A 27,733-nucleotide genomic window follows, 5' to 3' on the forward strand; every position below is an offset into this window, starting at 1 on the left:
CTTATTTTATTTATTTTTAATTTTAATATTCACAAGTGATTAGGTCAGCTTTGTGGAACTAATTTCATGGAACAATTTGTTTATACTTTTATCTATCTTATGCCACTTAGTTCCCGTTTGGATCGACTTTAAGAAAATAATAATCATTTTTATAAAACACTAAAATACATGTAAAAACTATTTTGAAAGATTACCAAACTATTTAAACACTTCTAGGTGACTTATTATTTTAAACTTATTGAAGCACTTAATGAAGTGCGTTTTGTATTATGTTTGGTATTACGTGTATTTGGTTTTTTGTTTTATTTTTTACCAGAGGAATAGATAACACTCTCAATTTGTCCATAAAGTACTTCTAAACACAATCGTCTGATATAATTTTCTTTTTGTTCATCAAAATGTTCTACCTTATCCTTTTTGTCAAGATAAATATGTATCTTGCAATTTCAGTTTCTCCCATGCCCAAAAATCCTAATGTTAATCTCTATAAAGTCATTTTTTAATAAAGAAATGAAAAATCAAAGTTTGGTTAAATATTAACAATAAATGTGTGTTTTTTTTAAAAAAATTGACAATAAATGTGACTAAAATTAAACATTAAATAAAAAAACAATTGAAAATGAACAAATTCTCTAATATAAAAATATGGTAGTTGCACTAAACAACACATTTAAGCTAATAATTTGCCAAAGAAAAATATTCTTAAAAGAATATTAATATATTAAAATTTTAGATAGTTATAATAGCTTTTAAGCAATAAATTTTGGCTAATTAAATTGTTCTATGTCATCACAGCAAAATTGTCAAGTTTTCTCATATCCAACCTAATTCAAGCTTCTGATGAGAAATTGGGTAGAAGAAATGAGGTAAAATCGTGAAAATAGAAAATTTATAGATAAAAAAAAAGAAAAATAGCAAATTGTTAAATTATTTTGATTTATAGCAAGTTCATAAAAGCCTGCCAGTAACTCTATAAATAAAAGAGTTCTCTTTCGTAGGAGAAAATTTTTTTATTTCAAAAGTCTAGAGAGAATTCTCCCAAGAGATAGAAGACTCCTAAAGTCGAACACCCTTGAAGCTTGAATATACAAGCTTTCTTCCAAAACTCCAACTTCAAAAACTCCAACTTCAAGAACATCAAACCTCATCGCATCAAATCAACGGAAATACAACATCAACACAAGTTCCAACTTCACGAATCAAATTTCTTCGAAAATCTCATGTGAACAATGCAGACTAATGTTCTAAATTAAATATCTATATTCATTCGCCCAATTTTTTTTATAGAAACTAAAACTAAGTAATTATTTAATTGAATGTAAGAGAATAATTAATATTAAAGGGATGAATTAAATTAAGTATTATTCAGTATGTTATTACATTAATGGTTTATTTAATTAGTTCCAATAAAATATCATTTATTTTTATTATTAACATTTATTTAATTTAATTACAAAAATAATTTAATAAATACAAATTAAATGATAAAACCACCTAAAATATTTATAAATATAACAAAATTTCACATTCTATTAATAATAATAGATTATATCTATCTATCAATGATATTTTGTTATATTTTTACAAGTATTTTTTATTCATTTTGTTATATATATATATATATATATGATTGCATGTATATGATTAACTAAAATGAACCAAAATTAAATGTTCAAAAATCAAATTAGTATTAAAACTGTAATGTGAACTAAATTTGAGATTATTACTTTGAAAAATTAATATTATTTATAAAAATATAGGAGAAGTGTTATAAATAGGAAAAAAAAACTATTTACAAAATATAACAAAAATAAAAACTCTAATGATCCTTAGAGAATTTGATGAATTTTGTTATATTTTGTAAATAGTTTCAATATTTTGTTATTCTTAAGAATGTTCCTTTAATGAATAATTATTTTACGCTTACGTTAAAATAAAAAAAAAAATATTTTCCTTTTTCCTTAAATATTTTTATGCTACAAATCCAATAATATATTTTTGGTCCAATTAAAATAAAAAATAAAATAAATATTTAATATAAAGTAGTTATTAGTGGAATTTATTTTCCTTTTTCTTTTCCCTAAGAAAACTCAATTCCTTTTCCTTTTGCAAATCTCCATTTCAAAATTCTCTCTATATATGTTTAGAGAATCCAGCAATCATCAATCATCTCTCAATGTAAAAACCTTTGTTAAATCATGAGTTTCGTTCGACAAGTTTGGTATCATAATCTCACCCAAGAATTGGCCATTCTCAACGACCAACTTTTCAAGTTGCCAATGATCGTGATGGACACTGAGTTCCTTGGCTTTCTCCGATCAACTCCGAGAGGTGCTCCCGAGGAACATCTCTACCAAGATTTGAAGTTCAATCTAAACCATTTGAAAATTCTTCAACTGGGTCTCACTCTGATGGATAAGAACGAGCATGTTGGGTTGTCTTGGGTGTTCACCTTTTCTGATTTTGATGAACAAACAGACTTCTCTAGTCCTACATCAATCCAATATTTGAAGAACAACAAATGGTTTGAATTCAAGAAACATAGGAAATACAGAATTCCATCGGCTGAATTTCGACGTGCATTTTTGCCGATCTTTTCTAGCAATCGAATAACCAAATGGATCACATTCCATGGCATTTACGATGTTGCTTATTTGTTGAAGCTAATGATGATCAGAACCATGCCAGAGTCCATGGTGGAATTTGCCACCATAGCTCAACGTCAGCTTGGTACAGTGAACGACCTCAAGCACATGATTTGCAATTGTGAACACTTAATGAACGGTGAACTGGGACTTAAGAGACTTGCTGAGTTACTCAATGTGAACGACACTATTTTCAACGGTGGTTCTGATAGTTTGCTGATAGCTTTGGCGTATGTGAAGATGAAGAAGATGCTCAAGTGGCTTTGGCGTATGCGAAGATGAAGAAGATGCTCAAGTTTTCGCCAGAGACTACTGATGGATTTTTGTATGGTTTTCAATACAGAATTCAAATGATATAGAACCTTTTGCTATCCAATAACATATTACCCAAACTCATTACCTTTCCAAAATTTTCAACAACCTAACAACCACAGTATCATATTACCCAAACTCATTGCCTTTCCACAACTTTCATCCCAACCATCTTTCTGACCGATGTTTCGCTGATTTGCTACTCATTCCAAGTTACATTGCTACTTCTCAACAACCCCTGATGCAAACATAGTGGTGAACTTGAATATACTAATGGATGAAATTGATCGATAATAGTAATAAGTGCACAAGCCAATCACTAAAAAGGGCTACCTCCTTAGCTTTTGATGCAAACATAGTGTGTTAGGATCTTAAGATTTTTTTATTATTAGGTAGGAATTTCATTTGGTTTAATTTGAGAGAGTGCAAAAACTCTTAAAAATCTATTGATATATAATGCTATCTTTGAATATTATTCTTTTTTCTTATGCTTTTTTAATACTCTCTTTTTTTAGTTATATTTTAATCTCTAAACTCCATCCATTTATTATTTTTCTACTTTTTAGTTTCATCTCATCCAGAGCGACTCAATATATAATAGTAATTGATTTCTATCACCAATAAATTATGGATTTATTAATATTTTAAATTTAATTATTATATCTGTAACTATTTCTAAAATTTATCAAAACCGAAATCATGTAAGGATGAGATTTAAATTTTATTCTATATTATATCATCCATATAAACATCATTGATCATACCGACCGCGCGCCAGTTCCGTGCAGTATTAAATTCCAACCTTCGCCGTCGAGCAAAGAATTCGCGAATCCGAATCGGAAAAAAAAAAAGTGAAAAATTCTTCTACAGTTTGATCATCGTAATCCGTTCTTATTCTCAGTCGATCGTGTTCATGCTATCAATTAGTTTTCTCTTCTCTATCAATGTCCGCCATTACAACAAACTGTTCTTCATCTCTGTCCTTTGAATTTCCATTTTCCTTTTAATCTTCTACTTCTGTTTGCTCCACTAACTTTTCTTATAGAAACTTTTAGTGTGAAAGTTTTACAATGTCATCCAAAGCCGTCCGGTTGCAGATACGAGATCATCATGTAAGTTAGATTTTCTATTTTGTTCCGACTCTGTGAAGATATTCCAGACGAAAACTATGTAGAATTGAGTACTGAAGAAAATAATATTGTAATTTCTTTAAGAAATTGTCCATATTATTCTTTGTTTATTCGTGTTATGTACAGGTGGTGGTGGATAATGGTATATTGCAACTAACTTTATCAAAGCCTGATGGAATTATCACTGGCATACGATATAATGGTGTTGACAATCTACTTGAAGTTCTTAATCCTGAATCTAATAGAGGGTATACACTCATCATTTTTAATCTTTGCTATTTTTAATCCAATTCTCAAAAAGAAAAACTAGTTTTCGACCTATGTACTTATTTAGTTTAATAGTTTTCCAAAATTGGGCTTGGTTTTCGAAACCATGAGTAGAAAATGAATAACAAACACAATGGAACTCATTGATTAACTTGGTATTATAACCTAAATTTTAAGTAACCAAATAGTTACTGAATGGTACAAGGGAGTTTAAGATGACCATCTCTTTTTTTTTTTTTTGAAAAAAATATTCAGGTACTGGGACCTTGTTTGGAATTCTCCAGGAAGCATGGGAATATTTGACGTGTATGCCTTTTCCTTCTTCACCTTTTTAATTATTTATATGTTAGTCTTGGAATGAAAGGCCAAAATGAGCTTAGTTTGGTAGTAATTGGCATGCATTTCCTCTCTTGAAGTCGGAGCTTTGATCGTCCATCTTTCCAGTTGCCAAACAGCTGCTAATTTTCTCCATTTTTTTTCTGCATTGGACTGGTTTTATTGTACTTTATGTTGTCATGTAATTTGAGAATCAATTGGCATGCAGGATTAAAGGGTCAAGGTTTAGTGTTATAGTGGAAAATGAGGAACAGGTTGAGCTTTCTTTTGTGAGAATGTGGGATCCCTCCCTTGAGGGCAAGTTTGTTCCTTTGAATATAGACAAAAGGTTTGCCATCAAATTTCTTATCATTGTACTCGTTCTTGTTAATTATTTACTCAATCACTCAATCGAGTTTCTCTTCTAGGTTCATAGTACTACGTGGTTCCTCTGGATTTTACTCTTATGCTATTTATGAGCACTTGAAGGATTGGCCTGATTTCGATATTGGTGAAACCAGGATCACCTTTAAACTTAGAAAAGACAAGTGAGCATACTCTATCTTTATGAGTCATTTATGATTTCATCGACACGCATATAATTGTCTCTCCCTTTTTGTAATTATATTATTACCGTCTTTGTTAATGAGGTGCCTTTTGTAGCCTTTATCCTTCACTATGAAATTCTTTTGTATCCCATTTCATCATATCAATGAATGGTTATTGTTTCCTATCATCATATCAGAGAATGACCATTTTTTTCTTTATTTCATTCTATACTTGCTTTTGAAATGGCCAGTAATTAGAGGACTTGCTTATTCAGTTTCTCAAGTCTCCCATAGCTTTGATACTTTCAATTTCAATAATCAAACCAATGATTGAATTGATAGGTTTCAGTACATGGCTGTAGCTGACAATAGGCAGAGAGTCATGCCCTTGCCTGATGATCGGTTATCTGGAAGATGCCAAACTTTGGCCTATCCTGAAGCTGTCTTGCTTACTGATCCCAAGAACTCTGCTCTCAAGGGTGAGGTACTCGTGGATGACTATTCTCTCTTCTGGGAATGGACTGGTTGATTGATATTGAACCAGCATTTTCAATTCCATATGTTTTGTCTTGATTTCCAACACGGTTTTGATAGGATCCACCTTCTTTTGATATGATCCTTTTTTGTTCAGGTGGATGACAAATACCAATACTCGTGTGAAAACAACAACTTAAAGGTTCATGGATGGATAAGCACCAACCCACCCACCGGGTTTTGGCAGATTACACCCAGTGATGAATTTCGGTCAGGTGGGCCTCTTAAGCAAAGTCTAACATCACACGTGGGACCTACAACCCTTGCTGTAGGTGATCGAACATTGCTGATCATCATTAGTTCTTTCTTTCGTGTATTGCACATTGAGTTATTACATATTCGGGTGATCTTGTGTCACAAGTAGGATTTCTAGCAATTCTCACCTTTCTTTCTAACTTGCTCTTGTCAGATATTTCTTAGTGCTCATTATGCGGGACAAGATTTGGTGCCAAAATTTAGAGCTGGTGAGCCATGGAAGAAAGTTTTTGGCCCTGTTTTTCTATATCTTAATTCAACCTCAGTTGGAGATGACCCATTTTGGTTATGGGAGGATGCTAAAATACAGGTTTGATGCATTAAGACACTCAGTGACTCAACTTTTGTCTTTTTGTGGATGACACTTTGACGAGAAATACCTATAATCATATGATTATCAGATGATGGCAGAAGTCGAAAGTTGGCCATATAGTTTCCCTGCATCAGAGGATTTCTCAAAAAAAGATCAACGGGGTATGGTTAGTGGTAGGCTACTGGTTTTTGACAGGTAAGCATTTCATATTTGTAAATTCTTGGTAAGAACCGATACAATGGTGTGGTAGTTTATCAAACATCATTTGGCTAATATCTTTTAGTATATTTTCGTAAAGAGCTATAAAGAGGATGTATCTGCTATGTGAAAATTTCATGACTCCTTTCAAGTTTCAACTGCAAGATGTAGTAAAGATGGTAAACGCTTATCAATATTAAAAAATCTGTAGCAGATAATCAAACGTTGAAAAACAGGTTTTCTACAGTAACCAAAATTTGTTGCTTTTGATTCATAAATTTATTTTCTATTTTATTTTTATGATTTCTGAAAAAATAAAAATGAAAAATCAATAAATGTTGTTAAGTTAGAAATCTGGAAATTGAATTCAGGGACCCACACTCCTATATTCGTAAGACTTTAAATGGATTTAGAAATGTATTTAGCACAAAAAAAAAAAAAAAAAAAAAGGAAGAAGGAATATACTGACATTTCTAAAGCTTGAAATGAAAACGATAAACAAGAAACAGAATATTATTAATTAAATTCTCTACTTGTCTAATTTCTTAGTTTAATTTATGTGCTTGGACCTTTGTTTTTAAAATATCTAGGTATGTGGATCAAGACTATCTTCCAGGCAGTGGAGCCTTCGTCGGATTGTCTGCACCAGGAGAAGTGGGATCATGGCAGAGAGAATGCAAAGTAATTAACTTTGTTTCCAGAAATTGTCTATTATCGTCTGCCTTGTCAGTTTTTTTTAAAGCTTGAGGTATTTATAAAGCGCAATAGTCTTCTAGGACTTCAAGACAAGGTAAAAAAAAAGGCGAGCATATACGAGGCGCTCTAAAAAATAGTTGAGGTGGGAATATGAAATAAAAAACCCAACACATGTCTATGAAAGCGTGTTAGAGCAGCAGAAGAATAGATAAGACAATTGTCTTATTGACTTTTATTAAAAATACAACGTTTGCAGAGGACCGAAGGTTTAGTCTCTCCACATGTGAGGGGAAGTGTTGGTCGTATATAATTAAATTTTCCCTCAACCACCAGCTTAAGCTTTTGGGTGAATTGGTGGTTTAATAAAATGAATAGAGTCTCATCTTTTTGTGAAGATGGTATCAAAGAAATTAAAGAAGCAATAATGAAAGGATGAGGATAAAACTAATTTTGTTTGATTCTTTCATTAATTTCAATGAAGTCCTTGAAAAGAAATGGAAAATAATGAATGATTGAGCTTTTAGAACTACATTTTAACTCACATGCTTTGAAATTCAAGCCTTCTAGCTTCATTTGATTATATGAACTTTTCGTTAGTAGTTTCCGTAAGGTTAAATCGCATGTATCATTTAAAAGAGTTTATTCTTATTGTCAGGGATATCAATTCTGGACTAGAGCAGATGATGGTGGTTATTTTACCATCAACCACGTACTCACCGGTGACTATAATCTATATGCATGGGTTCCTGGCTTCATTGGAGATTATCGCTGTGACGCCCTCGTCAATGTAAGCCAAGGTACAGTTCCCTCTTCCCTGTATTGCATATTAAATTGACTCAAGCCTTCAATTTTTAAGTGCACAGTTACAGAATTCCAAGTTGAAATGTAGGATCTTGCATTGAAATGGGTGATCTTGTATATGAACCTCCTAGAGATGGGCCTACGCTTTGGGAAATAGGCATTCCCGATCGCTCTGCGTCCGAGTTCTATGTTCCTGATCCTAATCCAATATATATTAATAAACTCTTTGTCAACCATCCTGACAGGTACTCCTTTTCTTCAGTTCTACTAGTAATTAAACATGAATGAAATTTCTTATGTCTTTTGGGTAATAAATAGTAGGAGAGAGTATGGCTGGAGGTTTGGAGAATTTTGTTGAGCGTTTGATACTTGCGGGAGGACACTTAACCCTTTAGAATGTATTGAAAAGTGCTGATTCTTTATTTCTATCACTTGTAATTGTTTTTCTTATCAACATTAATGTCAGTGGATTTTCCTTTGAAGTAGCTATATCACATGATGTTCTCCTTGTGATTTCTTGGATATTTGTGTTCTTTGTTAAAATTTTCTGTTTGTGGAAGAAGAATCTTAACATTAACAATGACTTAGGTCGATCATGAGTGATTCAAATCCAACTAAAGCTGAACTCTCTCATGTTTAACGCTTATACTCTGCAGGTTTCGACAGTACGGGTTGTGGGACAGATACGCTGAATTGTACCCAGACGAGGATTTAGTATACACAGTTGGCACAAGTGACTATAGAAAAGATTGGTTCTTTGCTCATGTCCCTAGGTAACATTTCTTTGGCTCTTCATTGTCACGACCAAGAACAACAACGGCGATCGTTGTCCTCATACCGACAAACAATTTCTCCTCTTAATTAATGACTATGGTCGTCGACATGTCTTGTATTTGTCATCAAACTATTCCATTTATTGCAGGAAGACAAACAGTAATTCACATGAAGGAACTACTTGGCAAATCAAATTTCAACTCGATAGAGTGGATCGCAAGAGTATGTATATGCTACGGGTTGCAATTGCTTCTGCTACTCTTGCTGAATTGCAGGTACTATGCTGTACGATTAGTGATAACTGAAATAAATTAGTCTCTGAACTTTAAGAATTGTGTCTATGTAGTTTATTTGAAAATTCACGAATCTATTAGACAAAATAAAATTTAGAGCTTATTAACGTAAAATTTAAATTATATCTAATAGATAAGTTAATTTTTAATCTTTTGAATTAGTTAGAGTTCTGTTAGGTACAAAATTAAAATTTTTCGAGGCTGTTTTGGCCTCCAACTTGCAGTTGGTGGAGTGAGCTCTATGTTCGAGACTCCAAATTTAATAATGGTGTTTACTACTATTTGTAGTTTGTAATTATATACAACAACACTCTTTGAAATACCTCTTTAATGATGTGTTTACTACTTACTATCCAAACTAAAACAGTCTCTACTTGTAGAGACTATTATATTTAACTCTTAGACTATAGTAACCAACTTAACGTCTCATGTGCATCCTTAGACATAAAATGACATTTTAAAATTTTAAAACACTTTGAAAGTTGTAGGGACGGGATAGACGCAAAATTCAAAGTCAAGGACTAAACTTATAATTTAACCTTAATCGTATTTCTCCATTTCTCTGTCTGCTTTCGCCCTCCTAGGTCCGGGTAAATGATCCGAGATCGAAGCGACCTTTGTTTACGAGTGGGTTGATAGGGAGAGACAATTCAATTGCAAGACATGGAATTCATGGAATTTATTGGGTTTATAGCGTGAGCGTAGCAGGGTGTCATCTTGTTGAAGGAGAAAACACAATCTTCTTGACTCAGCCACGCTGCACCAGCCCTTTTCAGGGTATCATGTATGATTATATCCGTCTCGAAGGTCCTCCAACAAAGTGATTAATTCTTTATTTACATAAAAATATTTTATGTACTGCATTTCATTTTACTCGAGTTAAATTCCCTATTTCGTATTGCTCATCTCTATCTTCACTATTTGTGTATGCATTAATTGTTTCTGAGAGATCGTTACTTGACTCATTTTCTGATTTTTTAACCTTTGTTTAGTAGCAATTTCGTTTTTTATTTTATCCTCGTAAATTTATTTGCTCTTAATTTCCTTACTATAGTTTTGATGGTAAACATTTGAATTATTTGTGAAACTAAAAAACAAAAACAAAAATTTATTTAATTTTTTTTTTTTAAAGTTTTGCTTTATTTTCTTAGAAATGTTGACTAAAAGTAGACAACAAAACAAATTAACTTAACTGTGGTTGTTTTTGTTATTTGCTTAATTTTTAAGAGACAAAAAATAAAAAATAAGATAGATTATATAAATAACAATTTTTAGATGTTCAAGAAATACGTCGAAACTAGTCAAAATAATACAAGAAAATAAGGCGACCTGTAGAAGATAGTTAACTATATATGGAAATAATTTTACTATATATGGAAATAATTTTGAAATTGTCAAGTCAACTTTATCATGTTTAAAATTGATTCGAAACATATATTTAACCATAGCTTCTTAGCCTTTAAATTTATTCTTAATTAATTAATTAATGGGTCTACTCTACTTTAGAATAATTGGTGCTGTTTTTCTTCTAAAGTTGTGAACTTACAAGTTGCACTTGTGAAAGGCTATATAGAAAGGACCATAATTATATAGATCGGTTACTATAATTGTTTGATAAAACTAATTACAACCAACTTTCTTTTTCCTTCACAACGGCCAACCAGTTCTTAAGGCATTAAACAAGTGAGAAGGGTGACATAATACAATTGAATGTTAAATTATGTTTTAGTTCAATATAAAAAAATTTTGTTCATTCATTTTGTGTCAAAATAGTTTCTAAAAAGTTAAATATTAAATAAAATTGTTGGAAGGAACGTAACCTCCACATATCTATAATTGTCATTTTGGAAGTCTACATGGCTTTACTAGTCTACATGGCTTTACTTTTGGTTCCATACTCCTGTAAATAATTGTTTTCTTTGTTATTTCTTATGTAGCTAATATAGGAATACTTTGATCCACTACATCTTCGTTTGATACTTGATTCTACCAACATGGTTAAATCATGGCGAATTCAAAAATTTTGTTGATGTAGCTTTATAATTCATTAAAATATAATACGTAAGAAAATGTAAAAAGTGGAACTTGAATCTAGGTCTAGAAGGATCTAGATGACAGTTTTACCATTAGCTAACTACTAGGATCGATATTATTTCAATTTTTTTTATAGATGTATTATATAAATAACATGAGCCCTCTTGGACCTATACTAATTCCTTTGGTGATTCTAACGGCACTGATTAAGGTAAACAAACATCTGGTACTCTATCATCAAATTGGGAATAGACTCTCACGGCTTTGTTTTTATTTTCAACATAAAAAACCTCTACCTCATACCATCAAAAATAGTTGTTGTTTCTCCCTCTCACGTTCCTTTAATCACATATATTTCCATCAACGTTCTCGACAAGTTTTCAACCTAAACTTGTAACTTAACAAAGTAAAAGATTAAAAAAAAAGTTTATATTGAAAATTTTGAACCACATATACATTTCTTAATTCCAACACAACATATGTAAGTTGGGTTGGTCACGACTTCAAACTAAATTGGATTTTATATTCTTCATCATGAATAAGAAAGACCAGCAATAGCTTACCGCATTTTTCCAAAAAAAAAAAAAAAATACAAAGAGGAATTTACTGTAATCTCTATCAACATGAAAAATTAATATGATTTATTACGTTATTAACTATGTATTTTATATATATAGCAATATTCCCAATTAATATAAAAGGAAACAAAGCGAAAATTACAAGAATTGAACAACTAATTTCCGTATTAATATAAATAACAATCACAACCAATTTCAAATAAAATTCACCATCAATTCATAATTAATGTTCTTTCTTCCTACTTCCTAGGATGAAATTTGCAAAGATTAATTCCCATTGTTATTATTATAATTTTAGAAAGAAAATCTATAAATATTCTATACCACAAATTATTCAACAAAACTGCAAAATTTGGTTTCCACCGTTTGAAAAAAAAAAATTGAAATCAATCCTATGTTTTTTAATATTTTAATTTTGTTTTCATAATTTAATAATATTTCATAAATAGTCTCTGTAATTTCATAAATTTTAGTGATAAATAGATTTTTTTCAAGAAGAATAATTCCTATGAATAGTAAAAAAAAAAATTAAACTATTTATAAAATAGAGTAAAAAAAGCTTTTAATGCATCGGAGAATTTAATTAATTTTGCTATATTTTATATTTAATTTTAATTTTTCCTATGTTTGAAAATCTTTTTTTTTAATATATAAAAATAACACAGTTTATTTGTAATATACCATTTTATTAATAACATAATAAATGCGGATTGAATTGATATTTTGTTATATTCATGGTCGTCTAATTAATTTTCTATAACAAATCATAGGATTAAATTCTTAAATTTTTTTTAGGATCAAATTTGCAATTAAATCTAATTACGGTCCTTTGGTTGTATATATATAACAAAGAGAGGTGACGACAAAGCAAGGAGTTCACGAGGAGGAAAAGAAAACACAGAGAAAAAAGAAAAAGAGAGAGAATGATTTGCCTTTTAGTTCAAGTAAATTAGCAAAGCCAAGCTATAAAGATAGAAAAAGGTTCCCTTCTAAGTTTTTCTTTTTTCTTTTTCTAATTGAACATTTCTTTTTATTTTATTGTCTTTACGTAGGAACTTTCAAAAAAATTGAGGGAAAAAAAAATGAAAAACAGTAATTCTTTTTCCTCAATTTTATTTTGCCTTTTCTCTTCTTTTCTCTTCCCTTTCATCTCTTCAACAACACCCTCATGGCCGCCGATGAACTCCCGACACGCCGTCTCGACGGCCGCCACGCCACCCCCGCCGCTGCAACTGCACATTATCGACCAACATGTAATGTTATCATCTCTCTCTCTTTCTCAGTATTTTTTAAGGAAAGAACTTCGGGTTGGTATATGGCCGGTTGGTCTGCACCAATAAAAATTTTACATATAGTAATTTTTTAAAAAGAGTTTGAATTATTTTTTTGACGAATTATTTACGAATAGATAAAAAAAAATGCTATTTACAAAATATACCAAATTTTTTTAATAGATTATAAGAAATTCGATGAATTTTTATTGTAAACAGTATTAATACTTTGTTAATTTTGAAGATGACCATTTATTTATTTATTTATTACAATGGATGTGTGATATTTAGGAGCAGTCTTGCCTTGTTGTTAATGGTTAATATTCATGCATGTATTTTACCTCTCAAATAATCAATTTCCAAAGTTGAGGGTAATTATGGTACTTTTAGGTGAAGTTATAATTGGGTCCATATTTTTAGTTTATCGTTATCTTTTTCTAAAAGATATTTTGTTTATTTTAAACTTCCTTATAAAAAGATATTTTGTTTATTTTAAACTTCCTTATATGAATTTTGGAAAATAGATGTTCATGAAGTTGTGTTTCTTTTCTTTTAACTAAAAAAACAAAAATAATTACTTAATCAAACTTGATAAAAATTAATTTCAAATTAACAATTTTAAGTTATTCAACAACTGAAATGAAAAAATACAAAAGAAAAAAAAAATATAAGGGTTAAAATAATACTTTAATGTATTTTAGTTAAGATTAAAAATTATGAGTGGTTTGTGTATATAACATGAATGTTGTCATTTGTTTAAAAATTAATCACCACTATTTTCGTTAAAATATTCATTGAAATTAAGACATGAAACGATGGGGTGGTGAATTAAAAAACATAACTATTACACTATTTTATCCTAAAATTTCGTGTAAAATCTATTTATGATGATGTGTCGAATGTAATAAATCACAACATTTTTATGAAAGAAAAAGGTTTTAAAATAATTTATATTTTAGTCTTTAATTATTAAGACACAAAAGTTAGTCTTATTGTTTTTGTTAGTAGCCCTATGGCAGTGCAACAATTATGTGTATCTAATTATTTAACTAGATGCGATTAATTTTAATTTTGATTTAAAGTGAACATCATCATATCAAATTGTGTTGGTATAGGTTGTGATGGACAACGGAATAATTAAAGTCAACTTGTCAAATCCTAAGGGTATGGTCAATGGAATAGAGTATGGAGGGATCGAAAACTTGCTTTCTACTGACAACGATGAAGATGATAGAGGGTAATTGATTGTAATTTCCAAACGACGACAAATTAATTTATTTTTAGTTTTATTATTTTTTTAATGTGGTGTTTATTTTTTAAATTTTTTTTAATTAAATTTCAAAAACAAAATCTAACTTTTCAAAATTAGGAAAAAAACAGTTTTTAAAAGGTTGTCTCATTTTTTAAACTTAATCAATAATTTAATGCTTCCTTAATACACATGGAAAGCATAGAAAAGAAAATGTGAAAAAATGAACATAATTAAACATAAAAGGAAACTAAAATGGTTACATATTGGCCTAAATCATTAAAATGTTTGCTAACCATTTTTTTTTTACATTTATAAAATAGTCAAACTTTTAATAATTTTAAAAAGTTATTTGATTCAAAAGTGATTTTTAATTGTAGAATGTTTATGTTAATTGACTTTATCTTCAATTTTGAGATTTAAGAGTATTGATAATAACTGATTGAACTAAAAAATTTCATTGTCAAATAGTGATAGACAATTGTCATTTATTATTGGTAGACACTTGTAGATGTCCGTTGATCTATAGACAATCAAATTTTACAATATATTATTTACTTAAATATCAATACAAACTAATGCTTTTTGTAATTTGATGGGTTGAATTGAATATTCAGATATTGGGACATCGTTTGGAATTTGGAAGGAAGTTCAGGAACCAAGGGGATTTTAGATCGGTAAGGCTCCCAAAAAAACCACCTCTTCTAAGTTCTACTTATCAATTTTCTCCTGAATTTTGATGAAGATGATAGAAGAAATTAACATAATCTCATAGCATTTCCAAAAATTTGAAGAAAATGCATTTTCTGTACAGATTGGAAACAACAGACTTCAAGGTAATTGTCGAAAATGAAGAACAAATAGAACTCTCATTCAGTAGAACTTACAACAATTCATCCACGGGTGGCAAGCTCATTCCCTTAAACATCGACAAAAGGTAAATCAAACATAAACGATTGAGAATTAAACGAACGAACGCACGATCAAAAACTTATTGTTCTATTCTACAGGTTCGTGATGCTTCGTAATTCATCAGGATTCTATACGTACGCCATTTACGAACACTTGAAAGAATGGCCTGCGTTTAACCTCGACAACACTAGAATCGCATTCAAGCCACGAAAAGACAAGTAAAGAAAATCGGAGTTTCAAATTCTCGTTTCGATTTGGAAGAAATTTTGATTGAAATCGACCATGGAAATGGTAAATTTTGAATGATTTAGGTTTCATTACATGGCTGTAGCAGATAAGAGACAAAGACTCATGCCTTTGCCTGACGATCGAAAGCCACCGCGAGGGCAAGCCTTAGCTTATCCGGAAGCCGTCCTTCTTGTCGATCCCATAGAACCACAGTTCAAGGGAGAGGTACCTTTTTTATATATATACTTTTGCTAAATCCTAGCCAATAATACTCTACAACTTCTCCAAACTCAAAACACATAATTAAAAATTTACTAACATATTAAACACTCTAAATTAATTTAACCCAAATCAAAAATTAAAAAAAAAAAAAAAAGATTAAATGACAAGTTTAGTCCTTAATTTTCATAATTGTGTCAATAAATCCATATTCCAAAGGATGAAAACTTCAATTCATTAATTTAACATTATGTTTATTCTTTTCTTAAGAGGATTAAAGTGGTAATCTGACATTCTCTCAAAAAATGGCAATAATTTGACATGTGAATAATCATAATATATATATTTTTTTAATTTGAAAGGGCAAGAAATTTGAGTGGTCACATCATTTAATAAGTCCCAATGGCCAATGCAGGTGGATGACAAGTACCAATACGGCTGCGAAAGCAAAGACAGTCGGGTTCACGGGTGGATATCCACCGACCCGCCCATTGGCCTTTGGCAAATCTCACCCACCGAGGAATTCCGCTCCGGTGGACCCCTCAAACAATTTCTCACCTCCCACGTCGGTCCCACAACCCTCACCGTGAGTGTTCTTAGCTCTGTTTACGCAAATATGAAAGTTTTAATTTTATCAAAATTTCCATATAATATCTATAAAATTTTAATTTTACGACATATTTTTGAACTATTATAAAAATAAAAAGGGAATGGATTTTTTTGTGAATAATTAAAAAAAAGCAAACTATTTAAAAACTATGCCAAAAAAAATGGATAAAAATCTATTACATTCAATTTAATTTTGTTGCGAGAGGTAAATATTTTGTTGTTATTTTTGACCGTTTTTCAAAAAATAATTTGTTTCTCAAATTATAAAAATATTGAAAAATAAGTTGTGAATTTCTACGTATAATCCATTTACAAAATATCGACATTTTAGTGGGAATTTAGTAGGATGGATTCCATGTCCAATTGGCAATCAATTTTTGATCATGGAAGGTTCATTTGAGAAACAGAGTAATTTCAGTCCAAAAATATGCTCAAGAGTCTGATCACTGCCTTCCTGTTAGGCTTGAAATGTACATGATTATTGATGATTGATTATAAACTAATCGTGTTAACATCTGGAAACGTAATGGGTAATGGTAATTGTATTTTTTAGGTTTTTCATAGCACTCATTACGCAGGAGAGGATATGGTTATAAAGTTCGGAGATAATGAGCCATGGAAGAAGGTTTTTGGTCCTATCTTTATCCATCTCAATTCCTTGCCTGAAGGAGAGGATCCGCTTAGACTTTGGCAAAATGCTAAAGAACAGGTACATAACTTTTGTTAGGATGTAAATTATATTGATGAATTCAATGAGCAATGATCTAAATGGAGTTGTCATTTTCAGATGATGGCTGAAGTTCAAAGTTGGCCTTACGGTTTCATTGCTTCTGAGGATTTTCCCAAATCCGATCAACGAGGCACCGTCAGCGGCAGATTCCTAATCCGGGAGAGGTAGCTTATATCTATTTGTTGTAGTTCTGAGAGCAAGAAGAAAACAAAAATGTTACATTATATGTAATTAAATTTAGTTTCATTATACTTATACAACTATTTCACTTCACATCATTTAATAATAATCTATTGAGTGGTTATTAAATACTCTAATTTTTTTCATGATTGACTTATATTTTGAATTAAACGCTTGAAAATGCATTAGCTTAAATTTTATAGTAAATTGATGCTTTCACATTTTCTAAATTTCATACTTCGTACTACTTAGATATGTGAGTGATGAATCTGTGCCCGCAAGTGGTGCTTATGTGGGCTTGGCACTTCCTGGAGGACTTGGGTCTTGGCAAAATGAAAGCAAGGTACATTCTCATCTGATAATTTTACAAATTGCACATGTTTTTTTTCCAATAATTATTGTAATTAGATATTCAAGATCAATTGGATCTTTTAGTAATTTAAAGTATCGAGTTTAGTTAAAGATAGTATGTTTAGCTTAATCTTTTGACTTACTTTAATAATAGTTAACTTTTTCAATCCAAATCATTCACTACTATTGAGATTATTGTGCTTTGAAGGCTGCTTTTGAAAAATTCCACTTCTTGAATTGCTGGTTGGATGCAAATGCCCCTAAAACTATCATAAATTGGTTTGGTGTAAATAAAAAAGACATAGTCTCAATAAATGGCTAAGAAGTCATGGATATTGTTCTATGGTGACAACCTATTTAGAAATAAATATCCTACCAGTTTTCTCAATATCAAATGTTGTAGGGTCAGACATTGTCTAATGAAATATGTTGAGGTGTGTAAGATGGTTCGGACATTTACGGATGTAAAAAAGTGCAAATGCCCCCTAAAACTACTCCATAACTTGTTCCTATTCAGTCAGTGGCATGAGCAGACTTCTTTCTTTCGTCTCATAAATTGTTGATGACCTATGGTTGACTTCAATACGTTTGGCAACTCAGGGGTACCAATTTTGGACTAGAGCAGATCAGAATGGAAGTTTCTCTTTGAATAATGTTCGCAGTGGAAATTATAGTCTTTATGGATGGGTCCCCAATTTTATTGGCAATTACCAATACAGTGCTTTCATCGTCGTAACCCCAGGTTTTAACCTCATTTTCATCACTACGTTCATGCTTTCATTGAGTGTATACTTAGAGTTTTTATCTCACTGAGTATGTAGGCAGTGATATCAATGTGGGTGAACTTGTTTTTGAGCCACCAAGAGATGGTCCTACATTGTGGGAAATAGGCATTCCTGACCGTACCGCTGCAGAATTCTATATACCCGATCCTAATCCAAAGTATATCAATAAACTCTATGTTAATCATTCAGATCGGTAAGTTCGCCTTGAGTTCTTACTGTTCTTCTTTATATAGTTACACATATTTGGAGTGTGAGTGCAATAATTCTATTTCAATACTTGCTTATGTCCATGGTAACTACCTACGTAGGAATTAATTTCCTACGAGTTTTCTTAACCCCCAAATGTTGTTGGGTCAAGTGGGTTGGTCCATACACTCACGGATATTAAATAATAAAAATATCTACTCATATTTATATGATAATTTACTCAATCCATTATTATGTCAGGTTTAGGCAGTATGGATTATGGGAAAGATATGCGGAGTTATATCCCAACGAGGATCTAGTTTACACAGTTGGCCTTAGTGACTACAAGAAAGATTGGTTCTTTGCACAAGTTACCAGGTCTACTTCTTCTACACTGTTCTTGCAGTTTTCAATGACTTTTTGTTGCTAAATAATATTTTAAAATTGGTCGGTCATAAAAGCGAGTTATGCATTCTCTCATTTTGCATTTGGCAGTAATGTTCAAAAATGTAGAAATGAATGCACAAGACTTCAAACACATGAAATTAGCTCACTTTGTTTATGTATAATGACTGTATCTTATACGTCTCAATTATCTATCACTGAGTTTACTTTTACATTTTACGCATTCTTTGATGGCCTGTGTGGTGAATTTTGCAAATCTAGGGGCTGTAAATAGATGTGTTGAATTTTACAAATGAATGAGCTACTGGCTAACAATGAATCAATCTTACTCAAACTGTTTTTTCAACTCGACATTGCATATGTTTAATTCTTGTTAGCATTTCTATGACATTGTTGTTAACATGGAATTGAATTGGTACACTTTTGGCTATAACCCTTTTTTGTGATATAGGAAAATAGGGGACAACAAATATGCCGGAACTACCTGGAAAATCAAGTTCCAACTTGACAGTCCAGATACTCATGGAACATATAGGCTGCGTCTTGCATTGGCCACTGCACATGCTGCAGAGTTACAAGTATGAAACTCTCTTTATCTTATATTTCACAGCTTATGATCTGTCACTTCGGGGTTTTGGGCTGTGGGACGGCATAGGATCGAACTCATTTTTCTTTAACGAAAGTGTTTGTCTCCATTTTTACTTGAAACTAAAGTGTATGGTTACTCTAAGGTCCGGCTGAATGATGCACAAGCACTTCCTCCATTATTTACAACTGGATTGATTGGAAAGGACAATACTGTAGCTAGACATGGAATCCATGGTCTCTATCGACTGTACACGGTTGACATTCCGGGCGGTGAGCTTGTGGTGGGCAACAATACAATTCTTCTTACGCAAGCAAGTAGCAACAGCCCTTTTGTGGGGATCATGTACGATTATATTCGTCTAGAAGGACCCTTAACATCCAAAATGTAAAAAATTCCAATTTTTTGCCAAGGAAGTCTCGACTCTACGTGCCTTTTTTGGTGAGAAGTTGAGGAGATTAACTGTCCAATTCCTTGACTATAATAAAAGAATTTTCTTTTCTGCTTAAAGTTTTAGCTAGGCATGTCGAAGGAATGAAGAGTTTGCATTAAAGCAACTGTTAAGCTCTTCACGTTACAAAACTCAATATTTACAATGATAATGAACTCAACTTTAATAGTAAAAACTATTGAAGTCTGCACATTTATTGAGTAACTCTATCTTTCCATTTTTCTCTACTTTTCACATTTAGCAAAGAAATCCATTTTCTCTTCTATCTTTACTTTTCATATCTATCAGGAACTCCATCTTCTCCTCTATCTCTACCTTTTACATTTATAGAGTAACTCCATTTTTTTTATTTTTCTTTGTACTTTTCCTATTTATTGAGGAAGTTCATCTTACAAGTATACAAACTTACTAACTCCGGCATATTAACTCCATTCGGTGGGTCAAACTGCCCCCAGAGTAAAAGAATAGAGAGATAGACACCTTCATTGGCTTGTTATAGAAAATAGAGGTTTTGAACGGTAGGAGGCATACTTTGTTTTTAGATGTTTTTTGTTACTATTTTCTTTTTCACTCCTTTTGGGAATATGTATCATTTGAATGTTTTTCCTGTTTGTTATATTAATGAGGAGTTGTTTATTGTTAAAGCAAAAAATTTGTCAACTTTAAATAGAAAAGCTATCTTTACTGAATATCCTTTGTTGAGAATGATAAATTGAAAACACGTGTAGATGTTAGCTACACTATACTCATGTAATTGGTAATTTCATATATATTACAAATGCACTTCAAGTCATTAATTGATTTCATATTTTGTGGATAACGTTTGCTTGTGGCATTTGAAGTGGTGTCTCCTTCATCTCTTTATTAGTGCTGTTAGGGAGAAGATTAGAAAACACTTCATCTTTTGTTCAAGAAAAATCAAACTACGAAATTTCTTTCAAGTGTTGCAACTTCCCATCCTTTCCTTCAACTCCCAGATTCGTTATTGAAATTAAATGTACAGAACACAAGATGCTTTAGAAAACTAGAAATAGAGCACTATAAATATTTTTCCTTTCCTACTGCAAGTATTGTCATAACACAAAATCAAGGAAATACTGTCAGTTGAACATATAAATTGTTAACTCTTTCCTGTTAAGGAGGGTCTGGAAATCGTCAGCTAGAACGAGGGCTTAGGCTTTTTCAAAAATGGCAAATGAGATACTCCAATTGGATATTCAGGATCATCACGTAAGTCATGGTTCTTTCTTTCTGCTGTTCGATACGATTTATATTGGTTTATGAGATGTGTAGACGTGTTTTGCATTTGTGTGGGCTGCAGGTAGTTATGGACAATGGTATATTGCAAGTGACACTGTCTAAGCCAGATGGAAATGTAACTGGGATAAAATACAACAGCATTGACAATGTTTTAGAAGTTGATGATAAGGAAACTCATAGAGGGTATATAGTCTCTCTATCTTTCTCCAATTTTGATCTTCTAGTTTATTCAAAACTTGATGTTTACTCGGATTGATTGATGAAATATAATGCAGGTACTGGGACCTTGTGTGGAACTCTGGGACTTCAGGAACGACAGGAACATTCGATGAGTATGACGAATGAACAACAGATTATTAAACTGAATTTTCAATTTATTGTTTTGTTTCATCAATTCAAAAATCTAAAGTTCATTGATGGGCTTTCTTTAATTCTACTTGAAGAAAATTTAAAGCTGAAATGGTCTCAAGACATTTAAAATGCTTTCAGGATGAGAGGAAAAGAATTTGAAGTGATGGTGCAAAATGAGGAACAGATAGAGCTTTCATTTAAAAGGAATTATTCATTTAAGGACAAGGCTGTTCCCTTAAACATAGACAAAAGGTGCCTACAATCTGCATCATGAATGTAGTGTATTTTTGTTCTTATATGTTTAAGTTTTAAAATAATAACTTGAAAAGAAAAAATCAAGAACATTCTAAAACTGATAGAAGTCTTTTTTCAGGTTCATAATGCTTCGTAACTCCTCTGGATTCTACTCATATGCCATCTATGAGCACATGAGGGAATGGCCACCATTCAACCTTCCTCAAACGAGGATTGTGTTTAAGCTAAGAAAAGACAAGTACGAAACCACACACTCCCACATAAATCTTTTTACTTCCACTCTAATATATGTGGCATTAGTTTGATATACCTTTTAGTTCATGTTTGGAAATGATTTTGAAAATGTTATATAATCCCTTTAGGGTGTGTTTGGGAGTGTATCTAAATCACTTTGAAACATGTTTTAATCACTCAAAATTAATTTAGTATTTAATTCTATATTTTTAAATGCAGTTTTCATATCATCAATATTGATTTCGAATGATAAAAGCATGTATACTAGTAATTTTGAAAATGACAGAAGTGTTTTTCACTATTTTAGAATCACCCTAAAGAAGCCTTTAATTTAGCATTTGAAAATGTTTTATATTTTAGGTTTTTTCAAAATTATGTTATATGATGTTTGGTCACAAAATATTTCGGTTAGTCGCTTTAAAGTCATTTTTGGGATTTCATCTGTCAATCAAAAGCGATTTTTAAATTAATCCAATTTTTCTGAACTACTAGAATAAATTCATCTTCTTAAACTACTTAGCTTAAACACACTTTTGGATTGGTTATGCAGTGAACCATTAATTAATTATGATGTTTTTTTCTTTCTTGGATTGTAATATAGGTTTCACTATATGGCCATAGCAGATGACAGACAGAGATTCATGCCACTTCCCGAGGATAGACTACGTCACAGAGGAAAACCTTTGGATTTTCCAGAGGCTGTGTTGCTGGTCAATCCTAAAGAACCTGAGTTCAAGGGAGAGGTTCTTCTATTTCTCATAACATTGCTTTGTCTAACTTCTAACTCACAATTTTCTGTATCTTCATAAAGAAATCCATAACTTTAAGCTTTTATATCAGTATTGAAGAACACAAAATCCAATAAAATATGATTTGAGTTCAAACTCAAACATTTGCATATTTCTACAAAAAGTCTCTAAATGAAACACATTTGGGAGTTTTCATCTTTCTTATATACTATATCAAAGTATTGATATAATTAAATTTACCATAACCTATAAACTTAAGCTTTTGAGTATAGTAATAATTTTACATGGTATTAAACAAAGAGGTACAATGTTCAAACTTTTGCAATGTCATTTTCTCTCCAAGTAATATTGATTTTGAGTTGTTGACTCTTCCATACATTTTTAAGTTTACAAGTGAAAAAAAATGTCGAAGTATTAATATAATTAAATTTATTGTAACTCATCAACTTAAGCTTTTGAGTTTAGTAGTGAATAAACATACTCAAACATAAAAAAGTATCAAATTAGAACAAAGCTCAAGAAATATCCAAACCGAAACAAATTGCTTTGATGGAACAAGCTAAGTTTGTAAGAATCTGATATCATTAAACATTGTGCCTGAGAGTAGGTAGATGATAAGTACCAATATTCTTGTGAAAATAAAGATCTTAAAGTGCATGGATGGATATCCATGGATCCTCCGGTGGGTTTCTGGCAAATCACTCCAAGCAGTGAGTTCAGATCAGGTGGACCCCTCAAACAGAATCTAACATCTCATGTCGGCCCATATGCTCTTGCTGTAAGTATATTACTGCCGAAAATATTTACAAAACATAACAAAATTTCATATTTTGTCAATGATAGACATTGATAGACTTCACGTAAATTTCTATGATAGAATTTAAAAGGGCATACAATATGCATATTAACGAATCATGCTACAATTTCAGATGTTTCTTAGTGCTCACTATTCAGGAGAGGACTTGGTGTTGAAGCTCAGTCCTGATGAGCCTTGGAAGAAAGTTTTTGGCCCTGTATTTTTCTATCTAAATTCTGTTTCTGATGGAGGTGATCCACTTTCTTTGTGGGAAGATGCTAAAACTCAGGTTATAGTGATAAAGCTATATTTTAATTTTGATCTTGAAATTGGCTATTTCCAATATAACTTCCCTTTTAAATATTTATTCTGAACAACAATTTTTCAGATGTCGATAGAAGTTCAAAGTTGGCCATATTCTTTTCCAGCTTCCGAGGATTTCCCCCCACCAAACCAACGTGGTAGATTGACTGGAAAATTATTTGTCCTTGATAGGTATATCTATATGTAGATACGTACATGGATAACACACATGGAGAGTTTCACATACGAGAAAATGTTATAGTAACATTTTAGTCATTTGAAGTTGATTTTTATTGAAATTGGTTAGAGAATAATAAGAATTTTCATACAAGAAAAAAGAGTATATTTCTAAAATTGATGGAGAGAAGACTAATTGAGACTTTTTTTTAAGAAAAATAAACCATAAATTAATATTATAGATTATTTTAAAGACTTTTTAGAAGTATAGGAACTAAATTTAGACGTTTAACAAAGACTAACATTTGAAATTTCAGATGATCGGAGGCAAAATTGTATTTTGATTTTTAACTAACGTGTAATTTGAGATGAAAGCTTAGGATTGAATAATTTGTAATCTATTGCACTTGCATGCAGATATATTAACGAGGAGAAAATGCCGGCAACTGATGCGTATGTGGGACTTGCAGCACCAGGAGAAGCAGGATCATGGCAGACCGAAAACAAGGTACTGTGGATTGATTTTAAATTGTCGACGAACACTTGAAGTTCAAACTTTTGAAGCACATTACATATTAAACAATGACAACAAAGAAAATAATGTAATTTGAACTTTGATCAGGGCTACCAGTTTTGGACCAAAACAGATGCAGATGGCTCGTTTAGCATTGAACATGTACGCATTGGCGACTACAATCTTTATGCTTGGGTTCCTGGCTTCATTGGTGACTACCGTTATGATGTTCTCATTAATGTGTCTCCAGGTTTTATTTCACCTTTTGGACATTTTACGTTTGTATATTCACGTAATTGAGTGTTGAAATGTATATTGATTGATTCATAACTCAACTCGTTAAGACTTTTGTCATCAACTAAGTAATTAGATGTTCAGTCATACTGTTCAGAACCAAGGTAGTTATGGGATGTCTTTGTCTCACATCGGTTAGAATAGGATGACCAATGTGATACTTAAGTGGCTTGGCTCTTCCTTTTTTTTTGGGTGTAGTTCTCCAAGATGCTTAAGTACCTAACACATACACAAACGAATTGTTAGGCATCCTATCATTCATACAACTGTAATAAATGTTGGCCATTTCACCATTGCTTGCAACTGTTCAGCTTATAATTATTTTTACTCAGCAATTGTAATTCCATTGATGTTTGATTTCAGGTAGTGATATGGATGTAGGCGATCTTGTTTACGAGCCGCCTAGGAATGGGCCCACATTATGGGAAATAGGCATTCCTGATCGCTCTGCTGCTGAATTCTATATTCCTGATCCTGATCCAAAGTACATTAACAAATTGTATGTCAATCATCCGGACAGGTACGAGACCTCTAACATTGTTTCAGTTATCGTAATCACTTGCTTATGACATTATCCTTAGAATTATTCTCATTTAAAGGAAGCATTATTACAAAAATCCAAACAACTTTTTTTGTGTCAATCATAGATTTAACACAGTATCAAAGCAAATGGTCTAAGAGTACATGTGTTTAAACTTCTGCAATGTTATTCCTCCTCCGATTAATATTGCTTTTTAACTTAGCTTGTTGGGTATTCTACATATTTCAAACTCTTAACAAAGTATTAGTTAAAATAATATTAAATTTAGTTTCACTTATTAGCTTAAGCTTTTAAATCAGCCAAGGATTTCATTCAACAAATCTCAAGATCCTTTCCTATCCCAATATGTCACTAAATCATCAATAATCTTGGAAGTTCTAAAGCCATTAGTGAGCATAAAAGTTTGTGGTGTTCTGTTGTTGTTAGATTAAAAAGAAGGTTATAGAAAAACAACATTGATTCTAAATTTTAAAACTTAAATTCTTGGAATCTTACTGTTGGATCAGATTCAGACAGTATGGACTGTGGGAAAGATATGCTGAGTTATATCCTGATGCAGACTTAGTATATTCAGTTGGTGTCAGTGATTACACAAAAGATTGGTTCTTTGCTCATGTTAATCGGTAAGCATGATCAATTTATGGTGTAGGTTTAATTAAAACATATGAAGTTTTAATTATAAGGTTTATCCAATTTCATTTTAATTAATGACAGAAAGAGAAATGATGGATCCCATTTAGCAACCACATGGGAAATCAAGTTTAGAGTTGATAATATCATAGATAAGAGCGGCACCTATACATTGCGAGTGGCTCTGGCCACTGCCAATGTTGCTGAATTACAGGTACTCAGTCTTATTACACTGTTTTAACTTTACTATACATTTTCTCCATGAGATTTCAAAATCTTATAACAAAACTCTTGAAAATATTTACAAATATAACAAAACTTTAGAATCCGTCAAAATTTTCTATATTTGAAAATAATTTTAAAAAAAAATCATTAGGACTTGTTTTAGAACAAATAATTAATGAATTCAATACTGTAACTTAAAAAGGACTAAACTTGTAAATTAATCCAAGAATGAACTCCCATTATTGTTGAGCTATTACCAATAATTATGTTTTAACTTTTGGTTTTTTCAATCTCCTATTCTAGATCTCCATTAATTAGAGTGCCTTTTTCTTTCTTTGGATTTAGTTTTTATTTGGTCCTTAGCTTTCAAAATGCTCACTTTTAGTCCTAAGTTTTGTGTTTGATTTTATTTTAGTTTTTAAGTTTTAAAATGTTAATATTTGACCTTTTAAATTTATTGCAATTTAGTCCTTTGATTTTAAAATTTATACTTTTAACCTCAAATTTTTTTTTTTTTGCTTAAACAAACTAAAATTTAGAAAAGTTTAGCTATGTAATTATAGAAATATTCACAATTTGGTTTCTTTAGTTTTTGTATATATTTTTTTTAATTTCAGAAACAAGATCCGTGTCATACATCTAGTGAATAAGAATATCTTTTTCATTAGTAGAATTTGGATTTAGTTTTAATTTGGTCTTTTGCTTTCAAAATGTTACCTCGTTAGTTATATAAGTTAAGGTTAATTTCAATATGTATTTCCTAAGTTTCAAAAGTGATGATTTAATCCTTGAAATTTGAGTTTATTGCTCTTTAATCTCTGGATTTTTAGATTTATATTTTCAACCTCATTTTTTACTTAAAAATCTGAATGTTAAGTGTGATTTTTTTTAATTAAAAAAAAAAAGATTCAGGTAAATAATCCAGAAGCAAAGCCAAGTTTATTTACAACAGGAATGATTGGACATGACAATGCAATTGCTAGGCATGGAATTCATGGACTCTATCGACTCTATAGTGTTGACATATTAGGATCTCTACTTGTGGAAGGAGAAAACACCATCTTCCTTTCACAAATTATAAACAGTTCATCTTTCAATGGCGTCATGTATGATTATATCCGCCTCGAAGGCCCCCCATCCGATTCGATATCTCTACAAAATTCATAGACTATCCCTTAATTTCACCTTTCAATTACTATGATCCTAGTGTTGCAAGTTTATGTAACTTAGGTTGATTGATATAAAGTATGTCCCCTTAATTTCACCTTTCAATTACTATGATCCTAGTGTTATAAGTTTATGTAACTTCGGTTGATTGATATAAAATATACATTTTCGAGATGAATATAGTTCAACTGACATAAATGCATGTATTTTTATTTAAGAAATCAGATATTCGAATCTCTCATTCCATAGTTGTACTCCTTATTCATCATCTTCTTTGGCTAACGTTCATGTTTATGCTTCCAACCACATTGCAATCTGTTATTGCAAGTACGTGGATCTATAGGAGTGCATACATCGAATCAAGCCTAAAAAAAAAAATTCA

At 31.3% G+C, this 27,733-nt stretch overlaps 4 protein-coding genes across 6 annotated transcripts; all 4 read left to right on the top strand.

Moving 5' to 3' along the window:
- The first annotated feature begins 2,198 nt into the window (after positions 1 to 2,198).
- Positions 2,199 to 2,927, top strand: LOC103504009 (putative CCR4-associated factor 1 homolog 8). The gene has a single exon (XM_008468432.1). It carries the CDS (start codon positions 2,199 to 2,201, stop codon positions 2,925 to 2,927), a length of 729 nt encoding a protein of 242 aa, XP_008466654.1.
- A 777-nt stretch (positions 2,928 to 3,704) lies between these two features.
- On the top strand, positions 3,705 to 10,091 carry LOC103503644 (probable rhamnogalacturonate lyase B). The gene is made up of 15 exons (XM_008467915.3): positions 3,705 to 4,069; positions 4,214 to 4,335; positions 4,610 to 4,660; positions 4,899 to 5,018; positions 5,098 to 5,217; positions 5,560 to 5,701; positions 5,849 to 6,019; positions 6,161 to 6,316; positions 6,408 to 6,514; positions 7,108 to 7,198; positions 7,869 to 8,010; positions 8,103 to 8,259; positions 8,671 to 8,787; positions 8,937 to 9,063; positions 9,666 to 10,091. Exons 1-15 carry the CDS (start codon positions 4,028 to 4,030, stop codon positions 9,903 to 9,905), a joined length of 1,905 nt encoding a protein of 634 aa, XP_008466137.2. The 5' UTR covers positions 3,705 to 4,027; the 3' UTR covers positions 9,906 to 10,091.
- Positions 10,092 to 12,502: 2,411 nt separating this feature from the next.
- LOC103503645 (probable rhamnogalacturonate lyase B) lies at positions 12,503 to 20,047 on the top strand. Of its 2 annotated transcripts, XM_008467918.3 has the most exons (16): positions 12,509 to 12,674; positions 12,746 to 12,946; positions 14,080 to 14,201; positions 14,831 to 14,890; positions 15,028 to 15,150; positions 15,224 to 15,343; positions 15,437 to 15,578; positions 15,988 to 16,158; positions 16,735 to 16,890; positions 16,969 to 17,075; positions 17,344 to 17,434; positions 18,043 to 18,184; positions 18,264 to 18,420; positions 18,675 to 18,791; positions 19,270 to 19,396; positions 19,550 to 20,047. In XM_008467918.3, exons 2-16 carry the CDS (start codon positions 12,776 to 12,778, stop codon positions 19,793 to 19,795), a joined length of 2,052 nt encoding a protein of 683 aa, XP_008466140.3. In that variant the 5' UTR covers positions 12,509 to 12,674; positions 12,746 to 12,775; the 3' UTR covers positions 19,796 to 20,047. The 2 variants fall into 2 exon arrangements, with proteins under 2 accessions (XP_016903557.2, XP_008466140.3); XM_017048068.2 differs by lacking the exon at positions 15,988 to 16,158 and having other exon boundaries at positions 12,503 to 12,946.
- A 619-nt stretch (positions 20,048 to 20,666) lies between these two features.
- LOC103503646 (probable rhamnogalacturonate lyase B) lies at positions 20,667 to 27,529 on the top strand. 2 transcript variants are annotated; one of them, XM_008467919.3, is made up of 15 exons: positions 20,669 to 21,085; positions 21,177 to 21,298; positions 21,391 to 21,447; positions 21,605 to 21,718; positions 21,840 to 21,959; positions 22,557 to 22,698; positions 23,312 to 23,482; positions 23,634 to 23,789; positions 23,889 to 23,995; positions 24,398 to 24,488; positions 24,603 to 24,744; positions 25,152 to 25,308; positions 25,836 to 25,952; positions 26,044 to 26,173; positions 27,091 to 27,529. In XM_008467919.3, exons 1-15 carry the CDS (start codon positions 21,044 to 21,046, stop codon positions 27,349 to 27,351), a joined length of 1,929 nt encoding a protein of 642 aa, XP_008466141.1. In that variant the 5' UTR covers positions 20,669 to 21,043; the 3' UTR covers positions 27,352 to 27,529. The 2 variants fall into 2 exon arrangements, with proteins under 2 accessions (XP_050939529.1, XP_008466141.1); XM_051083572.1 differs by lacking the exon at positions 23,312 to 23,482 and having other exon boundaries at positions 20,667 to 21,085.
- The last annotated feature ends 204 nt before the right edge of the window (positions 27,530 to 27,733 follow it).

Source organism: Cucumis melo, chromosome 4 (genome assembly GCF_025177605.1).
Source record: "Cucumis melo cultivar AY chromosome 4, USDA_Cmelo_AY_1.0, whole genome shotgun sequence".
NCBI classification, from domain to species: domain Eukaryota; kingdom Viridiplantae; phylum Streptophyta; class Magnoliopsida; order Cucurbitales; family Cucurbitaceae; genus Cucumis; species Cucumis melo.